This window comes from Tribolium castaneum, chromosome 7 (genome assembly GCF_031307605.1).
Source record: "Tribolium castaneum strain GA2 chromosome 7, icTriCast1.1, whole genome shotgun sequence".
NCBI classification, from domain to species: domain Eukaryota; kingdom Metazoa; phylum Arthropoda; class Insecta; order Coleoptera; family Tenebrionidae; genus Tribolium; species Tribolium castaneum.
In genome coordinates, this window is record NC_087400.1 from 3,342,120 (window position 1) to 3,367,549 (window position 25,430).

A 25,430-nucleotide genomic window follows, 5' to 3' on the forward strand; every position below is an offset into this window, starting at 1 on the left:
CGGTGGAGCTTATGATGATTGATGATGAGAGAGAGAAAACTCGCTTCAAACGATTCGGACTATTGATATACCTGCGTTTAATGGACTAACTAATTTCCAGGATGTGTGTGTGATCGCTTACAATTAAACGTTCAAACAGTTTAATTCAAACTAATAATTCAGCCGGGGAATTATTGCTGAAAAATTTAATCGGCTAGAGTAGTAACAGGAAATTTAGTGCTTTGAAACAGGAAAAGTATTAAATTTCGGCGCAAGAACGTGTTTCAAATCTCCATCATATGCAACGTTTGAGTAATTTATGGCCGAGCTTGCTATGAAAGCTTAAAATGGCGGCTTGTGCTAGTGTCGATTTGCACTTGGCAGCAGGAATTTTGTTTTTTCCTGCTTCGTGACACGCTTCAAGTGAAATTGATTCCAATGACGTTCGCCTACAGCGAGCAAAAATTTTATGAAGGCTGGAAATTCCGATGAATTTTTCAACGGTCTCAAGGTGTTTGTTTCAGCATTTTATTGCTTATCGATGTGTTTTCGTTTCTAAAAGTAATTTAATTAATTAATTTATGATTCAGCAATTCTAGGAACATTGGCTTGAAGTCTTGAGATTCTAGAATTTTAGAAGCAGAAACTTTAATCTTAAAACTTTGAAAGTGTGAATTTTTCGAATCATTCTTGTTGAAAGCTAAAAGTTTTAATGTAGTTTATTTAGAATGCAGAAACGTATAAATAAAAATTCAAAGAAAAAAATGGAAACTCAAATTTTTCTAATTTATTATTCTGATTCTGCTAGAAACATTATCTTGAAATTTCAAGATTTAAGAATTTGAGAAAAGTAACACCTCAAGCACTAAATTTGAGAATTTTGTCTTTAGAAATTTTTAGAACAAAGTTTTAAGATTATAGAATTTTGATTTTGAAACTTATTTATAGAATTTGCGACATTTAAAAATTATAGAATGTTAGATGTTACAAGAATGCGAGCTTTAAAATTGTCGACTCAGAAACCTGACCTCACTGTACTTCTGTAATGTACCTATTAAAAGTAGAATCTTGATTTTACAATCGCAAAAGTTTTAGAAATTAAGTATTTAAATCAAACGGTAGAAATTAGAAATCTTTAATCTTACAAATCATCAACTAAATCCACAAATAATGATTCAAAGTTTAGTAATTATGCTTGCTAATTTCAAATTTTCTATAATTAAAGTTTTAGATTGTGGATTCTAGAGTTCTAAAATCTTTTTCAAGATTTTTCAAGATTTTGAAGTTTAAGGAATTTGAAAATTTTAAATTTTATCTTCAAAATTTAGAACTTAAAAATGTGTGTTTTAGAATTTTAATTCTAGAGTTATAAGATCTTTGCTTATTAATTTTAAAATTCCAAAATTCTAGAAGCGTGTTGATCTTAAAATTTTGAAAGTGTGTGGATCTCCAGAACTACAGAATCTTTGTCTAATGACTAATTTTAGGATAGAAAACACAGTTTAGAGATCTAGATTTTTAGTGGTCTGTTATTAATTTTAATAAAAATTTAGGTTCTTGGAGTTCGACAAACTTGAAAATTTTGAGCTCCACTTTGAAATTTCTAAACAGTAAAAATAAGGGTTCTCGAATTCTAAAATCTTTGTTCTAGTTTCAGAATCATGGAATCTTTGTCTAATGACTAATTTTAGAAAATAACAACTTGAAAATTTTAAATTCTAGAAAACATAATTTAAAGATCTAGATTTTTAGAGGTCTATTATTAATTTCTAAAAATTCAAGAACTTAAAGTTTGAAAAACCTAAAAATCCTGAATTCTATCTTCAAATTTCAAAATTTTAAAAATGTGAGTTTTAGAATTTTAGAAATTGTTTTGTAGTTTTAGAATCTAGATTCTAGAGTTCTAAAATCGTTGCATAACATTTTTTAATATTCAAAATTCTAGAAGCGTCTTAATCTTGAAAATTCAAGATCTGGATTTCTCAGAACCATAAAATCTTTGTCTAATGACTAACTTTAGGATAGAAAACCCAGTTTAAAGATCTAGAAATTCAGATTTTCAGTGGTCTCTTATTAATCTTAATAAAAATTCAAGTCCTTGGAGTTTGAGAAACTTGAAAATTTAAAATTTCATCTTGAAATTTCTAAAGTTTTAAAATGAAGGTTCTCAAATTCTAAAATTTTTGTTCTAGCTTTAGAATTTTTGTCTAATGACTATTTTTAGAAATTAGCAACTTGAAAATTTTCTATTCTAGAAAACATAATTCAAAGATTTAGATTTTTAGAGGTCTATTAATTCTAAAAATTCAAAACCTTAAAGTTTGAAAAATTTTAAAATCTTAAATTGTATCTTCAAATTTCAAGAAGTTCTAGAATTTTAGAATCTTTATTATAGTTTCAGAATCTAGATTCTGGAGTTCTAAAATCTTTGCTTAACATTTTTTAAAATTCAAAATTCTAGAAGTGTGTTAATCTTGAAATTTCAAGATATAGATTTTTCAGAATCATAGAATCTTTCTCTAATAAAAAATATTAGAACATAAAAACTTAGAAATTTCAAATTATATCAAACATAGTTTAATAATCTAGATTTTTAGTGGTCCATTATTAATTCTATTAAAAATTCAAGATCTTGGAGTTTCAGAAACTTGAAAATGTTAAATTCCATCTTCAAATTCCACAACAAATTTGAGAAATTTTGAGAAATCCAATACGTGAATTCTAGAATCTTTAATCTTAAAAGTTCTGTAGAATTCAGAATTTCATAATTTGAGGAATTCGTACCTAAGTTAAAAATCTTGAATTGTATGAGCGTTTTAATTCTAAAATTTCTATAATGTAAATTTTAGATTCTTGAAGGTTGCTAATCTTGAAATTGCAAGAATGCGTGTTTTAGAATCACGGAATCATAGAATCTTGAAACAGCATTTCAATTATTCCCCTTTAAATCGATCCACATGCTCCGAATGCAGAACACCGCATACAAATTCATTCTCCTCGTTTCTCGTTAAAATACTTTGCGATAAAAGCGTTTCAGAGCATATTTCTCCACCTTGGAAAAAAATCCATCACGAGATTAGCACGATTAGCTCGTAATTTTCACTTAAAAAAATCGCTCTTTTTTGTCAAAATTTCGCCCCAGGAGGTGTATCAACTATGCCGGGCACATGCCAGGCCCTAATATCATCTTGTAATCCTGTCCGTTGCGCCATTAGACTCCATTTAGTTGATGTCGGGCCAATATCGAGCCGTTGCTCGTTCTGAATACGAAACTCGCTTTATTCTAGCCGGTGAACCACCGAAATGAAAAATTCTTCGAGTAGTTATGAGGGGGAGGAGATGCTTTATAAAGCTTAAAAGCACGAATTTCGCAACTACATTTGTCAAAGTCACGACGACGACTCGACGACGATTCCAAAGCTCGGGGTTTTAATCAGTTTGGTTACATGATGAATGGCGATTATGGAAATAATCAAGTTTGGAATTTTTTCGCAGATTTGATTTATTCCAATTGGAATTGGATGTTCGGTGATTTTTTATCGACCTGACAGCAAACTACAAACGCTTATCGAAAATTTTTTTTTTTTGAAACCATTGTTTCTAGTCAGAAAAAACAACTGTACAGTCAGAAAGTAAGAACAAAAAAAGGATAATATTTCTAATACGTTTAAGATCTTTGAGAAAATTTTCCGGTTTTGCAATAAGTGTTACGTTAACATTTTTTAAATTAGAGGTTTAGTAAGTTTTTAGAAATCTGCAAGTAATTCTAACTTCTAGAATTTTCGCGTTTCTCAGTTTTATAATTTCAACAGTCTAGAACTTATAAGTTTAGCAAGATTATAGAATTCTATAACTTTACAATTTTTTTTCAGTTTTATGTTTCTTAGATTCCAAGTTTACAGTCTTCTGATTGTAAATTCTAGGTTTTTAAGTTCTTAAAATTCGCTAGTTTCTAGAATTCTAGATTTTTAAGTTTTGCGTTGCTGACTTTGTAAATTCAACATAAATAATAAGTTAGCAAGTTTTTAGAATACTAGATTTTTAAATTTTATTTTTCTAAAATTGTAAAGCTCAGGTTTTTAAGTATTGAAAATTCGCAAGTTTTTAGAATTCTAGGTTTTTAAGTTTCGCCTTTTTTTAATTTGTAACGTCAATATTGTAGAAATTATAGGTTTATCAAGATTTTTAAGTTGTGTAGTTTTCTATTGATAAAAATTCCACAATTTTTTATTTTTAAGTTTCTAAGTTACAGTTTTAAAAATCTAAAACCTAAGTTTTTAAGATTAAAAAATATGTAATCTTAATATTCCTAAATTATAAGTTTAGTAAGTTTTTAAAAATCTGAAGCGTGTTTTTTATTCTAGATTCTTTGGCTTTTCGTATTTCAAATTCAAGGCCATTTAATTCTAAAACTCAGATTTTTAAGTTTAAAATTTTCTAACTTCTAGAAATTTAAATTTTTATCTTTCGCGTTTCTGAATTTGTAATTTCTACATTCTAAAACTTAGATGTTTAGTAAGTTTGTAGAATTCTGATGTTTTCCATTGTTAAAGTTTCTAGAATTATCGATTTTTAAGTTTCGCTTTTAAGATAGCTTCTAGAACTCTGGGTTTTTAAGTTTCGGGTTTTTCATTTGTTTTTTAAACATTCTGAAAATTGTGAGTTTAACAAGTTTTTCGATTTTGCATTTCCCAAAATTTAAGTTTACAGTCTAAAATTTAAGTTTTTAAGTTTAAAAAAAAAGTTTAAAAGTCTGCTGGAGTTCTATTCTCGATTTTTAAGTTTTGCGTTTCTTATATTCTAAGTTGGCGATGGAGTGACTTAAAAACTCAGGTTTTAAAGATTTCAAAATTCGATAGCTTCTAGAATTCTAAATTTTTAAGTTTTGTATTTTAAGTTTGTAACTTCAAAGTCTGAAGCTTTTTACTCGTGAAACTTATAATTCTCAATTTTCTAGTGAATTCTGAAGCAATTTTAAAGTTTTGTTTTTAGAAAAAAATTTTTTTCTAAGAGACAGAGACGAATTTGTTGTTAAAGCATCTCTCAAGTTAAATTATTTTACATCTCCAATAAAATTTGTTTAATTTGTCGAATTCGTGTCAACAAATCGTCGAAAAGTAGGTCCCAACATTCAGAAAGTAATTAAGTTGTTACCCGAGACGGTTGTGTTTAATGAGAAGAATTGTTCTGGATCGGACAGAACTTTAATTAGAATCGTCTAAATTCGAGGGCGAGCGTTTGAATCTTTAAGTATATGATTTCATTAACTCTAATCCGACCACTTAATGGAATAATCCTTGTTGTTCAAGTTTACAAAACTGAGTTATCATTGCAGCGTCGAAAAAAGAACCTCATTATAGTGCGCTAAAATTAATATTCTCCGGTTCGAGAGCTTTATTAGCTTCTTGCGAGCTTCAGATTAAGAATTCCGACAAGACGACGGAAAGATTAATTAGTCGAGTAATTGTTGGATTTTTTGCGACGTATTTTTTCAGGAAAATCGGTAATTAATGAAAAGATGAGAGAGGAAAAGTCAAAGCTGAGGTTTTGCATTCATTAAAACTTTGCCTGAAAAATCAAATCGACGAAACATTCACGCTTTTTTCGTGGCAGTTGCATTGAGCCAATGACAAACCGCCCCCAATTCCGCCCCTAACAAAGCCGTTAGATCAGGCAGTCAAGTGTCTTGTAAGCGACAATAACGAATCTCCAGTCGTACATTTTCTTCGCGTGTTGCAAGCTCATGAGACTACAAATATATGTGCATAGATTACACGAGAGCACAATTTGCACCAAACCATTCATTTATCAGCCTGAAACAAACCCAAATAAATATTTATCGCACAATTTAGATTTTTTCTCCCCGAACGTCTGAAAAAAATCGCAAATTTTAACTATCATCTCTAAAACAGCTATTTCTTGTACAGTAGTACGTAAAAAAGTTTTAATTAGAGTTTTGTGGACGTAAAGTAACGTATTAAACACGATGGTCTAAGTTAAAATGCTCTAGGGTTTACAGTTTTTGAAAAAAAGTTGTTTAAAGTAGTTAAAAATTAGGGCTACTGAGACTGATCAGTTTAATTAAAAACAAGAAATTCAAATTTTAAGTATTTCAAAAAAAATTAGTACAATAATACGTAAAATGTACCATAGAATTTGTTGGAATAAACCGTTTTGCTCTAGGACTTTTAGTTTTCGAGTTATGAATTTTTTTGTAAAAACGCCTCTGTAATCGGAACTGTTACTCTTATATTTCGTTTAATCAATATCTTGTTCAATATCTTAGAAACTATTACGTGTAAATAAGAAATCAAGTCAATTTTCAAAATTTTAGACAATTTTTTCTATGAAGGGATAAAATTTTATAAGTTAAAATGCTCTAGGAAAAATAGTTTTCCAAAAAAAGTCGTTTAAAATCGGAGAAAAAATAGGTCTAATTAGATTAATCTTTATAATTTTAAGCAAAACAATTCAAATCTTGAAAGCAATGCTATAATACGTAGAATGAACCGTAGAATTTGTTGGAATAAACCGTTTTGCTCTAGGACTTTTAGTTTTCGAGTTACGAATTTTTTAGTAAAAACGCCTCTGTAATCGGAACTGTTACCCTGACTATAGTTTTGACAATTTGATAGATAATTTTAAGCCAATTGCTATATTTTTTTATTTTTGTCTTAATTTTTATAGTTTTTTGGGCAAAAAACTGTAAGTACTAATAGATGTATGTTTACTTTTCAAAGGTCGATTACGGCGGAACTATTAAAGCTACCACAAATAGCACTAGTTTTAATGAAATAATTAACCTTATTCTGAAAAATAAAAACACAATTTATAGTCAACCATTCACTTAGCAGCTCTGAAAGAACCCCAAGTAAATATCTATAGCACATTTTGAAATTATTTCTGAATGGTTTGAAAAAAAAATGTGTATTTTGTTTAATCAATATCTTGACCAATATCTTAGAAACTATTACGTGTAGATAAGAAATCAAGACAGTTTTCAAATTTTTACACATTTTTTTCTATGAAGGAATACAATTTTATAAGTTAAAATGCTCTAGGTTAAATAGTTTTCCAAAATAAAGTCGTATAAAATCGGAGAAAAAATAGAGCTAATGAGATTAACTTTTATAATTGTAAGCAAAACAATTCAAATCTTGAAAGCAATGCTATAATACGTAGAATGAACCGTAGAATTTGTTGGAATAAACCGTTTTGCTCTAAGACTTTTAGTTTTTGAGTTATGAATTTTTTAGTAAAAATGCCTCTGTAATCGGAACTATTACCCTGACTTTAGTTTTGACCATTTGATAGATAATTTTAAGCCGATTGTACTTTTTTTTTGATTTTTATAATTTTTTGGGCAAAAAACTGTAAGTACTAATAGATATATGTTCACTTTTCAAAGGCCGATTACGTCGGAACTTTTAAAACTAGCACAAAAGGCACAAGTTTCAGTGAAATAATTAACCTTATTCTGAAAAATAGAAACACAATTTATAGTCAACCATTCATTTAGCAGCCCTGAAAGAACCCCAAGTAAATATCTATAGCACATTTTAGAATTTTTTCTGAATGGTTTGAAAAAAAAATTGTGTATTTTGTTTAATCAATATCTTGACCAATATCTTAGAAACTATTACGTGTAGATAAAAAATCAAGACAGTTTTTAAATTTTTAGACAATTTTTTTCTATGAAGGGATAAAATTTTATAAGTTAAAATGCTCTAGGTTAAATAGTTTTCCAAAAAAAGTCGTATAAAATCGGAGAAAAAATAGAGCTAATGAGATTAACTTTTATAATTGTAAGCAAAATAATTCAAATCTTGAAAGCAATGCTATAATACGTAGAATGGACCGTAGAATATTTTGGAATAAACCGTTTTGCTCTAGGACTTTTAGTTTTTGAGTTATGAATTTTTAGTAAAAACGCCTCTGTAATCGGAACTATTACCCTGACTTTAGTTTTGACCATTTGATAGATAATTTTAAGCCGATTGTACTTTTTTTTTGATTTCTATAATTTTTTGGGCAAAAAACTGTAAGTACTAATAGATATATGTTCACTTTTCAAAGGCCGATTACGTCGGAACTTTTAAAACTAGCACAAAAGGCACAAGTTTCAGTGAAATAATTAACCTTATTCTGAAAAATAGAAACACAATTTATAGCCAAACATTTATTTAGCAGCCCTGAAAGAACCCCAAGTAAATATCTATAGCACATTTTGGAATTTTTTTCTGAATGGTTTGAAAAAAAAATTGTGTATTTTGTTTAATAAATATCTTGTCCAATATCTTAGAAACTATTACGTGTAGATAAGAAATCAAGACAGTTTTCAAACTTTTAGACAAATTTTTCTATGAAAGGATAAAATTTTATAAGTTAAAATGCTCTAGGTTAAATAGTTTTCCAAAAAATGTCGTTTAAAATCGGAGAAAAAATAGGACTAATGAGATTAACTATTATAATTGTAAGCAAAATATTTCAAATCTTGAAAGCAATGCTATAATACGTAGAATGGACCTTAGAATTTGTTGGAATAAACCGTTTTGCTCTAGGACTTTTAGTTTTCGAGTTATGAATTTTTTAGTAAAAACTCCTCTGTAATCGGAACTGTTACCCTGACTTTAGTTTTGACCATTCGATAAATAATTTTAAGCCGATTGCTATTTTTTTATTTTTGTCTTAATTTTTATAGTTTTCTGGGCAAAAAACTGTAAGTACTAATAGACATATGTTTACTTTTCAAAGGCCGATTACGTCGGAACTTTTGAAACTAGCACAAAAAGCACAAGTTTTAGTGAAATAATTAACCTTATTCTGAAAAATCGAAACACAATTTATAGCTAAACATTTATTTAGCAGCCCAGAAAAAACTCTAAGTAAATATTTATAGCACATTTTGGATTTTTTTTTGAATGGGTTGAAAAAAAAATGTGTATTTTGTTTAATCAATATCTTGACCTATATCTTAGAAACTATTACGTGTAGATAAGAAATCTAGACAGTTTTCAAATTTTTAGGCAATTTTTTTCTATAAAAAACTAAAATTTTATAAGTTAATATGCTTTAGGTTAATAGACATATGTTTACCGATTACGGCGGAGCTCTAAAGCTAGCACACAAGCTCAAGTTTCAATGAAATAATTAACCTGATAGGATTTATTTATGATCCTGGAAAATTTGTAGCCACCCATTCATTTATCAGTCCTGAAACACCCCCAAATAAATATTTATCGCCCACTTTTGAATTTTTTTCTTGAATCGTCTCAAACATGATCGTATATCAAGTTGTTTGGCTAAGAGATAGTCAAAGATTAATGATTTGTTTGCCCGAAAAAATATTATAAATACTGATAACACAAAGAATCCGCGTCTTAAATCGTCTCATCAGTCAGCGAAATAAACTTTTCTTTTAAAGTGGTGTAGCATAAAAGCTCGCTCTATGTGTTCATAAATCGTGAATTCCGCCCTATCTCACTTCCGTTTTGTAATATTGTGTGCAAACAGTGTTTGAATCGGTGCAAACCAATTCCGATCTGCTTCAATAAACCGATTATCGTTCAACCACTTATCGAACCGACTTTGCTCCGGCGATAAGTTTGCTTCAATTTGGTTCCAAAGCTTGATTTGTGGCCGGAAATGAGCAAATACAACCCCTGGAACATTTTTCTCTTGCTGGGGTTTTTTTATAATTAAAAAGGACACACAGGTGCTGCGCCCACTGTGCTAACTTTTATTATATTGATTTATGGGTTTAATTATCATTTAGGCGAGCTTATGGAAGAATAAATTTAAGTGGTTTTTAACTTTTAATGGAAAAATTGTGTTTGCTTAAAATTTACAATTTAAATACAAAACGAGGTTTAGTTAACCCAGATTTTTTTAACCACTGGGTTAAACCAATATTTAACCCGGTTAACTCAAATCTTAACAATTATCGGACAGATTCGAAATGCTTGAAAGATTTTGCGCAATTAAAGTTAAAAATTGAGTAGTAAATTGTAATTGCTTTGTACTTTTCATGATTTATTTCATTTTTAAGTTTTTTTGAAAAATTATTTTTTGATGACATATCTCAGTAAGTATTAGTCGTCGGAAAAAACCAAGACTGATTCGGAATCCTTGAAAAATTTTGCGTCTGAAAAGTTGGAACATTAAGTGGTTTAGTTCCTGAAATTAAAAAAAATTCTTTGTTTATAACTTTTCGAAATAACTAAATTCCTGAATAGGCCATAATCCCTGTACTTAATAATAATTTAGCAATTTCGGTCGCCCATCTCTGCAACCCTCGTAGGTGCTAAACCCTCCACACTTATCCTGTCTCAATAAATTATGTAGCGGTTAGTGGTTTGTATATTTCTCTGCAACGTTGAGTTTGTTCTAACGCATAAGTGTCACGAGTAAATTATTGCACAACGCTATAATCATAAATATGCAAAAAGCCTTAAAAATCCATCCTGAAACCTTTCGCTTGTAATCTCGTCCGATTACAACGTTTCGACGCTTGCTGGGCCAATAACGAGCCCTTTGTCCCTTCACCAAATAACTTGGCAAATAATTGGGCAGTGAAACCTCGTTATGCAAATTTAAGCCCTGATTAGTGGCAAGATAACGCAAAAGGGATTCAATGTGGCGAGAATTTATCTTCGGAGAATTGCAACTTTTGTACATTTTTGTTGATTTATTTTGTTGTTGTTAATGCTCGACTTGGTCGAACGGCTTTGTTTCAGTTAGCGATAATGGGCCAACTAATCGGGTTTAAACATTGGTTTAACGGCTGTTTGCCCCCATTGTGTTGCTTTATTCAGATTAAAAGTTAAATTTAAAAAATATTATTAAAACAATAAATAAGGAATTTGAGTCAGTTTTAATTTTTTAATTGCAAGCAATAACAAAGTTTTTCAAAATACAATCACATGATTTTTTTTTCTTTTGTCAAAAGAGAGAAGTCTAAACAACTCACTGTTTAACTCTCCTTATGCAAAATTTTCCGAGGATTCCGAATCTGTACTCATTTTTTACCTGTGACTAATAGTTTTTGAGATCTCACTTAAGAATGAGACATGAAAAAAAATTACTTCGTTAAAATACTAACACTTGAAATTATTTTTTTTTTTGAAAAGAGAAAAACTGTAAAAATTTTATTGTTAAACTTTTCGTACGCAAAATTGTTCGAGAATTCCGAATCTGTTTTCATTTTTTACCTAAAACTAATAGTTTTCGAGATATCGGTTAAAGTATGAGACGTTGGTTAAAATTTAGTTTTCCAAAATACTAACATTTGTATTTTTTTTCAAAAAGGAAAGTGTTAACAACTCGATTTTTAACTTTTCTTACGTAAAATTGTCTGAGGGTTTCAAATCTGGTCTTGTTTCTCATTTTTGACCGATAGTTTCGAAATTACCAGTCAAAGTTTAAGATAATTGGTTAAAATTCAAGTTTGGCAAAATTCAAACACTTGTATTTTTTATTTTATTAGTCTAAATAACTCGATTTTTTACTTTTCTTACGTAAAATTGTCCGGAAATTCTAAATCTGTTCTTGTTTTTTATCTACAACCGCTAATTTTAGCAAGCAATAGTTTTTCATATAACAATGTTTGAGACAATTGATTTTCAAAATATAAACACTTGATTTTTTTATCTTTTTTTCAAAGAGAGAAGTCTTGACAATTACTGCTTAACTCTCCGTATGTAGAATTTTCCGAGGATTCCGAATCTGTGCTTATTTTTAACCTGTGACTTATAGTTTTTGAGATATCGGTTAAAGTTTGAGACGTTGGTTAAAATTTAGTTTTCCAAAATACTAACATTTGTATTTTTTTTTCAAAAGGAAAAGTGTTAACAACTTGATTTTTAACTTTTCTTATGTAAAATTGTCCGAGGATTCCAAATCGGGTCTTGTTTCTGATTTTCGACCGACAGTTTCGAAAATATAAGTCAAAGTATGAGACGTTGGTTAAAATTCTAGTTTGGCAAAATTGAAACACATGCATTTTTTATTTTATTAGTCTAAATAACTCGATTTTCTACTTTCCTTACGTAAAATTGTCCGGAGATTCTAAATCTGTTCTTGTTTTTTATCTACAACCGCTAATTTTAGCAAGCAATAGTTTTTCATATAACAATGTTTGAGACAATTGATTTTCAAAATACAAACACTTGATTTTTTTATCTTTTTTTCAAATAGAGAAGTCTTGACAATTACTGCTTAACTCTCCGTATGTAGAATTTTCCGAGGATTCCGAATCTGTGCTTATTTTTAACCTGTGACTTATAGTTTTCGAGATATCGGTTAAAGTTTGAGACGTTGGTTAAAATTTAGTTTTCCAAAATACTAACATTTGTATTTTTTTTCAAAAGGAAAAGTGTTAACAACTTGATTTTTAAACTTCCTTATGTAAAATTATCCGAGGATTTCAAATCTGGTCTTGTTTCTGATTTTCGACCGACAGTTTCGAAAATATAAGTCAAAGTATGAGACGTTGGTTAAAATTCTAGTTTGGCAAAATTGAAACACATGCAATTTTTATTTTATTAGTCTAAATAACTTGATTTTTTACTTTCCTTACGTAAAATTGTCCGGAGATTCTAAATCTGTTCTTGTTTTTTTATCTACAACCGCTAATTTTAGCAAGCAATAGTTTTTCATATAACAATGTTTGAGACAATTGATTTTCAAAATACAAACACTTGATTTTTTTATCTTTTTTTCAAAGAGAGAAGTCTTGACAATTACTGCTTAACTCTCCGTATGTAGAATTTTCCGAGGATTTCGAATCTGTGCTTATTTTTAACCTTTGACTTATAGTTTTCGAGATATCGGTTAAAGTTTGAGACGTTGGTTAAAATTTAGTTTTCCAAAATACTAACATTTGTATTTTTTTTTCAAAAGGAAAAGTGTTAACAACTTGATTTTTAACTTTTCTTATGTAAAATTGTCCGAGGATTCCAAATCTGGTCTTGTTTCTGATTTTCGACCGACAGTTTCGAAAATATAAGTCAAAGTATGAGACGTTGGTTAAAATTCTAGTTTGGCAAAATTGAAACACATGCAATTTTTATTTTATTAGTCTAAATAACTCGATTTTTTACTCTCCTTACGTAAAATTGTCCGGAGATTCTAAATCTGTTCTTGTTTTTTATCTACAACCGCTAATTTTAGCAAGCAATAGTTTTTCATATAACAATGTTTGAGACAATTGATTTTCAAAATACAAACACTTGATTTTTTTATCTTTTTTTCAAAGAGAGAACTCTTGACAATTACTGCTTAACTCTCCGTATGTAGATTTTTCCGAGGATTTCGAATCTGTGCTTATTTTTAACCTGTGACTTATAGTTTTTGAGATATCGGTTAAAGTTTGAGACGTTGGTTAAAATTTAGTTTTCCAAAATACTAACATTTGTATTTTTTTTTCAAAAGGAAAAGTGTTAACAACTTGATTTTTAACTTTTCTTATGTAAAATTGTCCGAGGATTCCAAATCTGGTCTTGTTTCTGATTTTCGACCGACAGTTTCGAAAATATAAGTCAAAGTATGAGACGTTGGTTAAAATTCTAGTTTGGCAAAATTGAAACACATGCAATTTTTATTTTATTAGTCTAAATAACTCGATTTTTTACTCTCCTTACGTAAAATTGTCCGGAGATTCTAAATCTGTTCTTGTTTTTTATCTACAACCGCTAATTTTAGCAAGCAATAGTTTTTCATATAACAATGTTTGAGACAATTGATTTTCAAAATACAAACACTTGATTTTTTTATCTTTTTTTCAAAGAGAGAACTCTTGACAATTACTGCTTAACTCTCCGTATGTAGAATTTTCCGAGGATTTCGAATCTGTGCTTATTTTTAACCTGTGACTTATAGTTTTTGAGATATCGGTTAAAGTTTGAGACGTTGGTTAAAATTTAGTTTTCCAAAATACTAACATTTGTATTTTTTTTTCAAAAGGAAAAGTGTTAACAACTTGATTTTTAACTTTTCTTATGTAAAATTGTCCGAGGATTCCAAATCTGGTCTTGTTTCTGATTTTCGACCGACAGTTTCGAAAATATAAGTCAAAGTATGAGACGTTGGTTAAAATTCTAGTTTGGCAAAATTGAAACACATGCAATTTTTATTTTATTAGTCTAAATAACTCGATTTTTTACTTTCCTTACGTAAAATTGTTCGGAGATTCTAAATCTGTTCTTGTTTTTTTATCTACAACCGCTAATTTTAGCAAGCAATAGTTTTTCATATAACAATGTTTGAGACAATTGATTTTCAAAATACAAACACTTGATTTTTTTATCTTTTTTTCAAAGAGAGAAGTCTTGACAATTACTGCTTAACTCTCCGTATGTAGAATTTTCCGAGGATTTCGAATCTGTGCTTATTTTTAACCTTTGACTTATAGTTTTCGAGATATCGGTTAAAGTTTGAGACGTTGGTTAAAATTTAGTTTTCCAAAATACTAACATTTGTATTTTTTTTTCAAAAGGAAAAGTGTTAACAACTTGATTTTTAACTTTTCTTATGTAAAATTGTCCGAGGATTCCAAATCTGGTCTTGTTTCTGATTTTCGACCGACAGTTTCGAAAATATAAGTCAAAGTATGAGACGTTGGTTAAAATTCTAGTTTGGCAAAATTGAAACACATGCAATTTTTATTTTATTAGTCTAAATAACTCGATTTTTTACTCTCCTTACGTAAAATTGTCCGGAGATTCTAAATCTGTTCTTGTTTTTTATCTACAACCGCTAATTTTAGCAAGCAATAGTTTTTCATATAACAATGTTTGAGACAATTGATTTTCAAAATACAAACACTTGATTTTTTTATCTTTTTTTCAAAGAGAGAACTCTTGACAATTACTGCTTAACTCTCCGTATGTAGAATTTTCCGAGGATTTCGAATCTGTGCTTATTTTTAACCTGTGACTTATAGTTTTTGAGATATCGGTTAAAGTTTGAGACGTTGGTTAAAATTTAGTTTTCCAAAATACTAACATTTGTATTTTTTTTTCAAAAGGAAAAGTGTTAACAACTTGATTTTTAACTTTTCTTATGTAAAATTGTCCGAGGATTCCAAATCTGGTCTTGTTTCTGATTTTCGACCGACAGTTTCGAAAATATAAGTCAAAGTATGAGACGTTGGTTAAAATTCTAGTTTGGCAAAATTGAAACACATGCAATTTTTATTTTATTAGTCTAAATAACTCGATTTTTTACTTTCCTTACGTAAAATTGTTCGGAGATTCTAAATCTGTTCTTGTTTTTTATCTACAACCGCAAATTTTAGCAAGCAATAGTTTTTCATATAACAATGTTTGAGACAATTGATTTTCAAAATACAAACACTTGATTTTTTTATCTATTTTTCAAAGAGAGAAGTCTTGACAATTACTGCTTAACTCTCCGTATGTAGAATTTTCCGAGGATTCCGAATCTGTGCTTATTTTTAACCTGTGACTTATAGTTTTTGAGATAACGGTTAAAGTTTGAGACGTTGGTTAAAATTTAGTTTTCCAAAATACTAACATTTGTATTTTTTTTTTTTAAAGGAAAAGTGTTACCAACTTGATTTTTAACTTTTCTTATGTAAAATTGTCCGAGGATTCCAAATCTGTTCTTGTTTCTGATTTTCGACCGACAGTTTCGAAAATATAAGTCAAAGTATGAGACGTTGGTTAAAATTCTAGTTTGGCAAAATTGAAACACATGCATTTTTTATTTTATTAGTCTAAATAACTCGATTTTTTACTTTCCTTACGTAAAATTGTCCGGAGATTCTAAATCTGTTCTTGTTTTTTATCTACAACCGCTGATTTTAACAAGCAATAGTTTTTCATATAACAATGTTTGAGACAATTGATTTTCAAAATACAAACACTTGATTTTTTTTATCTTTTTTTCAAAGAGAGAAGTTTTGATAATTTACTGTTTAACTCTCCGTATGTAGAATTTTCCGAGGATTCCGAATCTGTGCTTATTTTTAACCGGTGACTTATAGTTTTCGAGATATCGGTTAAAGTTTGAGCCATTGGTTAAAATTTAGTTTTCCAAAATACTAACATTTGTATTTTTCTTTAAAAGGAAAAGTGTTAACAACTCGATTTCTAACTTCTCTTATGCAAAATGGTCTAAGGATTCCAAATCTGGCATTATTTCTTATTTTCGACCGATAGTTTCGAAAATACTAGCTAAAGTTTGAGACATTGGATAAAATTTTAGTTGTGCAAAAATTTAATAAACACTTGCATTTTTTATTTTATTGGTCTAAACAACTCAATTTTTAACTGTCCTAACGTAAAATTGTCCGGAGATTCCAAATCTGTTCTTGTTTTTTATCTACAACCGCTAATTTTAGCAAGAGTTATTAAAATTGTAAAAAATTTTAGCAGAATAATATGCGACAGCCGCACGGCAAATACTTAAAATTTAATCGCCTTTCAGCGCAATGAAACTTTTTCAGTAATTATCCCCAATTAAATTTTACTACAAAACTAGAAAAATTAAATTTAGTTTGTTCATTAAGCGACTCGCCCGAATTATGCAAATTCACGTCCAGTAAAAAACACACATTATCTCAAAAACCTTTATTATAAAATAATTAAATTAAATACACGTCAAGAAATGAAATACTGTTAATGTTCTTTGGTTGATTAAATAAACAAGGCAGTTTTGTAAGTAAATACATTAAAATCTACTTGATTGAAAAAGAAATTGCACAATAAGATTCCTTAAAATTAACCTGAGGTGTTGTCTTGTCCCGGACTTTGTGTCACTCCGGTGTCATTTTCCGGGCTCTGGTCGGTGGTGGTCGAGGACGGCCTTCCATACAAATAGCTTGTACTCCGGTAGCCGTCATAGGGATCTCGAGGTCGGTAATAACCCCCACCTCCTGCCCCTCCGCCTCCGCCACTGTACCTGAAACGAAGGAGAAAAACTTGCAAAACTCCATTGTCTGGAGAATTTCCCGACTTGTTTTTTTTTGTTTTGTTTTGTATACGATGTTTATACGCAACGTTTTGTTCGTTTTGAATAAAAATTCGCTTATTACATTTTTCCACTGCTAATTTTCCAACTCTGCTCACCGTTTATCGTCCACCGGCTGGATCGTTATTAGAGGGGAAACCGATGTGTGATGGCTGTCGGAAGGTCCAGGATTTCTATAATCGACATGGAATACAGGGATTTAGAGCGAAATGGGATTTTTAGAACGGGGATTAGTCACACATATGTACAATTTTATTTACAAATTACCCGTTTAGTAGAATTTTTCCAGAATCAAGTGACCCGTTTTTTGGTATATCTAACTATTGACTGTCAATAGTTAAGTGACAGTAGCAGAAAAAATAAATGTCTGAAATATGAGTCACAATTTAATTAATATATTTTTGACTGTCTCAACTGATTAACTGTTGACCATTAACTATTGTCATTGTCACTAACTATTGACTAATTATGAGTGTAAATATCTCCTAAACATTTGATTATTTTGACACGTCATTGTAACTAACTATTGACTGTCAATAGTTAGTTAACTATTGTTTAAGCTAAAATCTGTCAAAATGTTAGAAAGTAGCAGATAAAATAAATATCAGGAATATAAATCACAAATTATTTAAAATATTTTTTACTGTTCTTAACTGACAACTGTTGACAATTAACTATTGACGTTCGAAAATTGATGTTATAAATATGAATTTTACTCATATCATAATCATTTTAATAATTTTTTGAGAGTAGAGTAACCGCTGTAAAATCAAATTAACTATTGACATTGTCACTAACTACTGACTATCAATAGTTAACTACTGTTTAAGCTTAAAACTGTCAAACTAGCAAAAAAATTAATGTTTGAAATATGAGTCACAATTTAATTAATATAATTTTGACTGTCTTAACTGAGTAACTGTTAACAATTAACTATTGTCATTGTTACTAACTATTGACTAATTATGAATGTTGAAGTAACGAAAATATCTCCTAAATATTTGATTACATCACCGTTTGATTTTTTGACACGTCATTGTAACTAACTATTGACTGTCATTAGTTAGTTAACTATTGTTTAAACTCAAAGTTGTGGACATGCTAAAAGGTAGCAGATAAAATTAATGCCTGAAATATAAACCACAACTTATTTAATATATTTTTGACTGTTCTTAACTGTTGACAATTAACTATTGTCATTCAAGCGAAAATTGATATTACAAATATAAATTTTATTCTTATCATATTTATTTTTATTAATGTTTTTAAAAGTGGAGTGGTCGCGGTAAAATAAAATTAACTATTGACACTGCCACTAACTACTGACTGTGAGTAGTTAACTATTCTTTAAGATAAGAGCTGTAGACATGCTAGAAGATTGCAGAAAAAATTAATGCCTGAAATATGAGCCAAAATTTAACATAGTTTTACTGTCCTAACTAATGAGTAGCTGTTGACAATAAACTATTGTCATTCGAAAATTGGATGTTACAAATACGAACACTTTTTGTAAATAATTTGTTAAAAAAACTTATTTATTTTTATTATCGTTATGAATATAATATAGATGAAAAAAAGTTATCAGTTGACAGATATTTTCTAACTATTGACTGCTATACATTTAAAAACGTCAAAGGTCTTAATACTTAAATAGTCACAAAAAAAACAATTTTCGACAGCTAAGCAAACTTGGGAGTGCTAGATTTTTAAATTCTACAATTGTCGACTAACTATTGTCACTTAACTATTTTATTTTTAGCGACATTTTATTAAAAAATATATTAAAAATGTTAGCTACTGACAATATTCAATTCCTAACTATTGATAACATAAAAAAATGTAATTGGAACACTATTTTTGATTGTTTTTTTTAAATTAACTATTGACAGTTTTAACTATTAATATGTAGACAAACATTTAAATATATATTAATAAAAAAAGCAGCCAAACTTAGCGTACTGACGTTATTTCAGTTTCAATTAATTATTAAATTTCAACTATTTTTAGTTAAACTATGCTTCAATAAGGTTATTAACTATTGACACCACTAATCCAACCCCAAATTTTTTATTGTCTAAACTAAGAGATTTAACTTTGTTAGGCATTTTTAGTGTTAATGATATTAGTAGACCTTCAGTTAACTGGAATTTTGGTGCGTAAAACCTTCCAACATTTAATTTATCTCATAACCCGTTGCAATTTCCGCCAAATTTCCATTTCCTTCGATATTAAAATCACAGGTGTGCGATTGATTTCTTCACCATTACCATAATTCAATAAGACGAAAAATGGCACACACACGAAACGTTACGAAACGTTCGTTCGTATTCAAAAAATGCAAATTCTGAAAGTGAAATCAGTGAGATTTTGTTACATTTCCGGCCATTTGCCGAGTGGACGGAAGTGGGTTCACGTACTGATTCATCTCGGAACAGCGATCATAAAAACACGATATTTTTATTAAAGAGACGAGAAAAAAAATTAAAACGTTGGTAATGTTGGTATCGCTTGACGCGCAAGCGCTGGGAATCCCCCACTACTTCACGTATCGATTATAAATAAAGCGGCCCGATTGAAGAATCTAGTCTTAGAGAGTTATTTCATCCACCAGTGTTAAGAACAACGTGTTAGAGGTCACACTGACCTGTCCCGATCTAGATATCCTTTACTTCCCCAATGTTCGGTCCCAACTTCGGGGATTCCCGTTGCGAAATAAAATCCTCGACCTTGGCTATCCCATCCAGAGGTTCCTCTGTATGTCTCATCCCACGGTTTGAAGCCGTCATAAGCCCTACAATCCCCGAAATTCAACACTTTTTTTTCGCTTCATTCCGATTTTAATTAAACAAGAGGTGAACACACAGGTTTTTTACCGCAGCAGCTGGCACTCCGCTCGTTTTATTTTCATTGGGTTTTAATAAACTTGCTGATTTTTGCTTGTAAAGTTCGCCAGAACACTGATCAAATCGGAACGGAATGGTCGAAAGTTTGCAAGAAAAATAAACGCAGAAACATGCTGGAACTTTTCACGTCTCGTGATTTTTTAATTGGAGTTTATTTCAATGGAACATGAAATTTTTTTATAATTTATAATAGAATACAAAAAAATATAAATATTAATTGTCAATAGTTAATTTTTAACTATTACATAATCACTTAAGCATTGACAATCGAAAATCTAATAGAAGTTTTTGATTGACTCAATAGTTACAGCTGATTTAAAATCGCTTATTTGATCATAACTACCTTTGGAAAATTTATCTATTTATTTTATCATTAACTACTAACATAACTATTGCCGACACTATTATTTGTCAAAAATTTAAAATACATACAATACACAAAAAGTTAAAAAGTTATAAGTTAAAAAAATAGTTAAAAAAAAGAACTATAAATATTAACTGTCAATAGTTAATTTTTAACTATTACTATTACATAACCTAATAGAAATCTTTGGTTGATTCAATAGTTATAGCTGATTTAAAATCGCATTTTGATCATAACTATCTTTAGAAAAATTACCTACTAATTTTACCATTAACTACTAATATAACTATTGTCGACACAATTATTTGCCAAAAATTTAAAACACATACCTTACACAAAAAGTTCTTTTCCTATAATTAAAATTTTTTTATTAAATACATAAAACTATAAATATTGACTGTCAATAATTAATTGAATATTCACTTAACGACTGACAGTCGTAAATCAAATAAAAAACTAACAATTATTTACCAGTTAATTGGTTTAAAAATTGTGTTTCGTGATCGTAATTACGGCTGAAAAAACTAACTGTTTATTTTACTATTATAACTATTGTCAACACCATCATTTGCAAGACAATTCAACGCATATCACTCACAAAAACATCTCTTGCTATAAATAATAATAAATTAATGCAAGTTTTTGCGGAATCTTTGTCATTAGCTTATAACTATTGACTGTCAATAGTTAATTAACTATTAAATGTTATAAACGATTGACTAAAATATGTTAACAGTGCTTTGACAATACTTCATTATAAGCAAAACCTTTAGGTAACTGAAACAATTTGTGTAATTAAACTTTAAAAAACGTCTAAAATTGCGTGTCAATAGTTAGCTAGTTAAAAAGAGCTTGATTTTGTTGGTCAATAAGTAACACTAAAATATAAAATTATCTAAAATAGTTATTTCTTCTAATTTTCAGAACTATTATGTTATTATGATATTATGTGTCGATTTATGGCCGCGTTTGTCAATAGTTAATTAACTTTTGACTGACAATAGTTAACTAACTGTTCACTTGTTTCCTAAAACTGCGTAAACGAAATACAGTTACGGTTATGTATGTGTTAGTTGCTTGTCAATAGTTATTAAATTAACTGTCAATAGTTAAGTAGAGGGTCATAACTTCAGCTAATTGTAACTGTCTAGTTTGTTAATCAGTTAGTCAACAAAAAACATTTGACAATAGTTACTTAGCTATCGTCAAAAAAAGTTTATTACTAGTTATGTCAAGTAAATTATCAATGACAATTCTGGGAAATATTTACTTAACTAAAACTACAAATTATTAAATATTGACAGTTTTATTAGCAACATTATTAAATAAACTGTCAATAGTTACTTTTAGTTTAAAAATCACGTGAAAATTTTGTTGACCGTTAATATTTAGTTAATTGTCAATAGTTATAATATGACTATTGACAATGACTTACCTATCTCTTCCTTCGTCCCTCCCTCCTCCATAGTTCCATCCACTAGCATACCCCCCAGTCCCCCAGTACCCCGCTCCCCCTTCCGGCCGCCCTCCATACCCCCTCCCTCCATCCCATCCCCCACCCGACGTCTGATAATCCCCAAATCCCCGATCCCTATAGTCATACCCCCGATTATCGTACCCAAATCCCCGGTCATAATCCCTATCATACCGGTCATACCTCCCCCCATAATCATACCGATCCCTATCATACCGGTCATACCGATCCCTATCATAGCGGTCATACCCCGGCCTCCTGTCATACCGGTCCCTTTCATACCGATCATCATATCGGTCATATCTCCGATCATCGTATCTCCGATCGTCATAACGGTCATATCGGTCATAACGTCGATCGTCATAGTCATATGGCCGGTATCGACGTTCGTCATACCTCGGCCTCGCCTCGTACGGATATCGCGAATCGGAATAACTCGAGTCACATCGGGTGCATCGTTTTTCAACCGGATTGGCGGGAGATTCGCTTTCGGGGGATTCCTCCGGTTTGACAGCACGGTTTAGCGGTTGGAGGTTGGTAGTACTGGAACTGTAGCGGGGGTAGTACTTGTTGTCACGTGGCACACGTGTGTTGAGGTTAAATATGTCTTTGACGGTTGCACAATGAGCCAGAAGAAGTAGAGTTGATAAGTGGATCAAGGTGTACTAAAAAATATATTTTTTAGTGTGCCGCTTTGTTGAAATTGTGGGTCGCTTTAAGTAGCCAAAAAAATACGAATTAAAATATTACAATCAACGGAACTCAAAAAATACTAAAAAAAAATTAAGTTTTCTAATGATGTGCCGCTCCGCTGAAATAGTGGACCGCTTTAAAATGGTCAAAAAGATGTGAAAATGATTCGAATTTTTATTACAATTATCAGAATTTAAGTAATTTGTTAATTATTGATTTGTATGAAGCGGCAAACGTGATGTGCCGCCTCTCTGAAATTGTGGGCCTCATTAGAGTGGTCAAAAATTGGTGAAAATAAATTTTTAATCAAATTACGTTAAATTAGTTTGTATTTTCAAATGGTTAGTCACCGGATACGAACATAATGAGGGGACATCGACCGAATAAAGGATAATAAGAATGGGTTTTGTGTAGTAATTGGAATAAAAAATTTATTTTATTAGAAATGTTTGCTTCATTTAATGGAAATTTGTCCTTTTACTTAATTAATTATCGTGTGTGAGAGAAAAAATTGTAGACTGTAATAATTATTGTTTCAAAATTTTTTTTACAAAATTTTATAATATGTTAATCGAAATTGTGTCATCCGTTGTGTAATGACGTTAATTGTGTGACATTAGTTGACACAAGAATGCGTTTAAGTTTCAAGGAAAATGCGAAATTTTGAAACTATAATTGCTTTAAATTGTAATTTGAGACAAGTAGGTGGTGCGTGGCTAATTTGTCGTTTTAAAAATTGTGAAATATTTCACAAAATATTTACTTTACTTTTTTGTTTATGATTAGTTAAACAGTGTAACACAAAAAACACAAAAATTTAATGAAAATTGTCTTGAAAAGTCAATTTTTGAGTTAGTAAGAAAGAAAAAGATCAAAAATACAAAAAAAATGGTAAAGAAAACAAAAATATCACAAAAATAAAATAAAATTTAACCAAACAAATATATTTAAGTTAATTAACCTATTTCTTTTTTTTTCTTTTAATCTACAAAAATTTGTCTGGTTTAGAAATATAATAAAAAAAAAATTGTTGTTGAAGTTGAACTTTTAAGTTGTGATAAAGTCAATTTTTTAATTTAGTAACAAAAAAAAACATCGAGGATTTTTAAAAATGGATAAAAAAATTTGACTAATCAAAAAAATTAAAGTTAATTATTATATTTGTTTTTTTGATTTATAAACTACAAAATGTGTTTAGTTTAGAGATGAAATAATTTAATCTGAAAGTTAAAATTAACTTCCTTTTTTTTGTCCTTTAATCCACAAAAATTTATGTGGTTTAGAAATAAAATTTTAATCAAAAAAAGAGTTAACTCGTGTTTTGTTGTTGAAATTTGAAGTTTTTAAGTTTCAAAAAGTCTACTTTTTAATTTCGTACGAGAGAAGAAAACATCGAAAATTTTTAAAAATAGATAAAGAAAAAATGTCTAGAGAATAAAACTTGACTAATCAAAAAATTATTATTACATATCATTACATAGTTAATTATTACATTTGTTTTTTGTCTTTTAAACTATAAAATGTGTTTGGTTTAGAGATAAAATATTTTAATCTGAAAAAACTGTTTTCAAAGTGGAACTGACTTTCAAGTTTCAAAAAGTCAATTTTTGAGCTAGTAAAATAGAAAAAGACATCAAAAATAAAAAAGGAAACAAAAAAATCAAAAAAATATAATAAAATTTAACTATGCAAAAATATGAAAGTTAATTAACTTTTTTTTTGTCATTTAATCCACAAAAATTTATGTGGTTTAGAAATAAAATTTTAATCAAAAAAAGAGTTAACTCGTGTTTTGTTGTTAAAGTTTGAAGTTTTTAAGTTTCAAAAAGTCAGCTATTTAATTTCGTACGAGAGAAGAAAACATCGAAAATTTTTGAAAATTAATGAGGAAAAAAATGTCTAGAGAATAAAATTTGACTAATCAAAAAATTATTATTACATATCATTAGATAGTTAATTATTACATTTGTTTTTTTGTCTTTTAAACTACAAAATGTGTTTGGTTTAGAGATGAAATATTTAAATCTCTGAAAAAAATTGGACTAATTTAGTAAGAAAGACAAAAACATCTAAATTGAAAAAAAAATGATAAGAAAACAAAAATATCAAACCTATAAAATTAGATTAACCAAAAAATTATATATAAACGTTAATTTTTTTAATTAAATTTTGGTTTTTTTAAGCCGATATAAAATATTATTCCACTTTTTAAACTGACTACAACTTAAAAAATCAATTATTTTGAATTAATTTTTATTTTTTACAAAATAGTTCCGGATCGAGAAAATAAAAACACTTCACACTTAATTACTATTCAAACCCATCAATTAAAAAAAGCTACAAGGTCGCAAAAATTACCATAACCTGGCTAATAATGACTTTGCCCATGATGGTACTTACCTTAAAACACCCCATGGTGGTCATCCGAGTCAGCCAAGCATTCACCCACTGCAGCAACCCAGCACCGACACCAAACAAGTGGATATGACCATCGGCATTGTCTGTGATTTATACAGCGTATCGCCGCATGCCCATGGGCCATGGGTCAGTGTTGCTAACCTTGTGAAGAGGAGGAGAATTGTTGATGAACCAGACGAAAATTATTGCGTTTTGAATAATTTTTTTAGGGAGATAAATCTACAGTTTCCAATAGGTATTGAAAGCAAATAAATCCTCGATTCTAAAGTTTATGATTGGAGTCAAAGCCAGATTAACTTGGAACAAGTTTACATAGAAAATTGGGGAGAGCGAAGGCAAATAGATAGAGATCAAAGAGGATTATTTTACAAGTTTTGAACGTGTGGTTCACCTGGAAATGATTGCGTTTAAATTAAACTGTTATTTCAATTCCAAGTAACGAAACTACTTTTCTGGAGCAGAAATTTCCGAGGTTTCCGAATCTGTAATCAGATTTTTTCTGCCTTTTATACATCCAAAGATATTGATAAAAATGTAAATCACATCAACAACCAAATTTTTTGATCAACTTGGTGTATAATTTATTTGAAGTTAATTTAATTGTTAA

At 29.4% G+C, this 25,430-nt stretch overlaps 1 protein-coding gene across 4 annotated transcripts; it reads right to left on the reverse strand.

Annotated features, from left to right (window-relative positions):
• Positions 1–16,556: 16,556 nt before the first annotated feature.
• LOC103314436 (uncharacterized protein) lies at positions 16,557–24,966 on the reverse strand. 4 transcript variants are annotated; one of them, XM_008200516.3, is made up of 5 exons: positions 24,806–24,966; positions 21,674–22,377; positions 19,616–19,762; positions 17,070–17,144; positions 16,557–16,902 (listed from the first exon to the last, which is right to left on the reverse strand). In XM_008200516.3, the coding sequence occupies exons 1-5, from the start codon at positions 24,827–24,829 to the stop codon at positions 16,722–16,724; spliced, it is 1,131 nt and encodes a 376-aa protein (XP_008198738.1). In that variant the 5' UTR covers positions 24,830–24,966; the 3' UTR covers positions 16,557–16,721. The 4 variants fall into 4 exon arrangements, with proteins under 4 accessions (XP_008198738.1, XP_064214030.1, XP_064214029.1 ...); XM_064357960.1 differs by lacking the exon at positions 19,616–19,762; XM_064357959.1 differs by lacking the exon at positions 17,070–17,144.
• Positions 24,967–25,430: the final 464 nt, after the last annotated feature.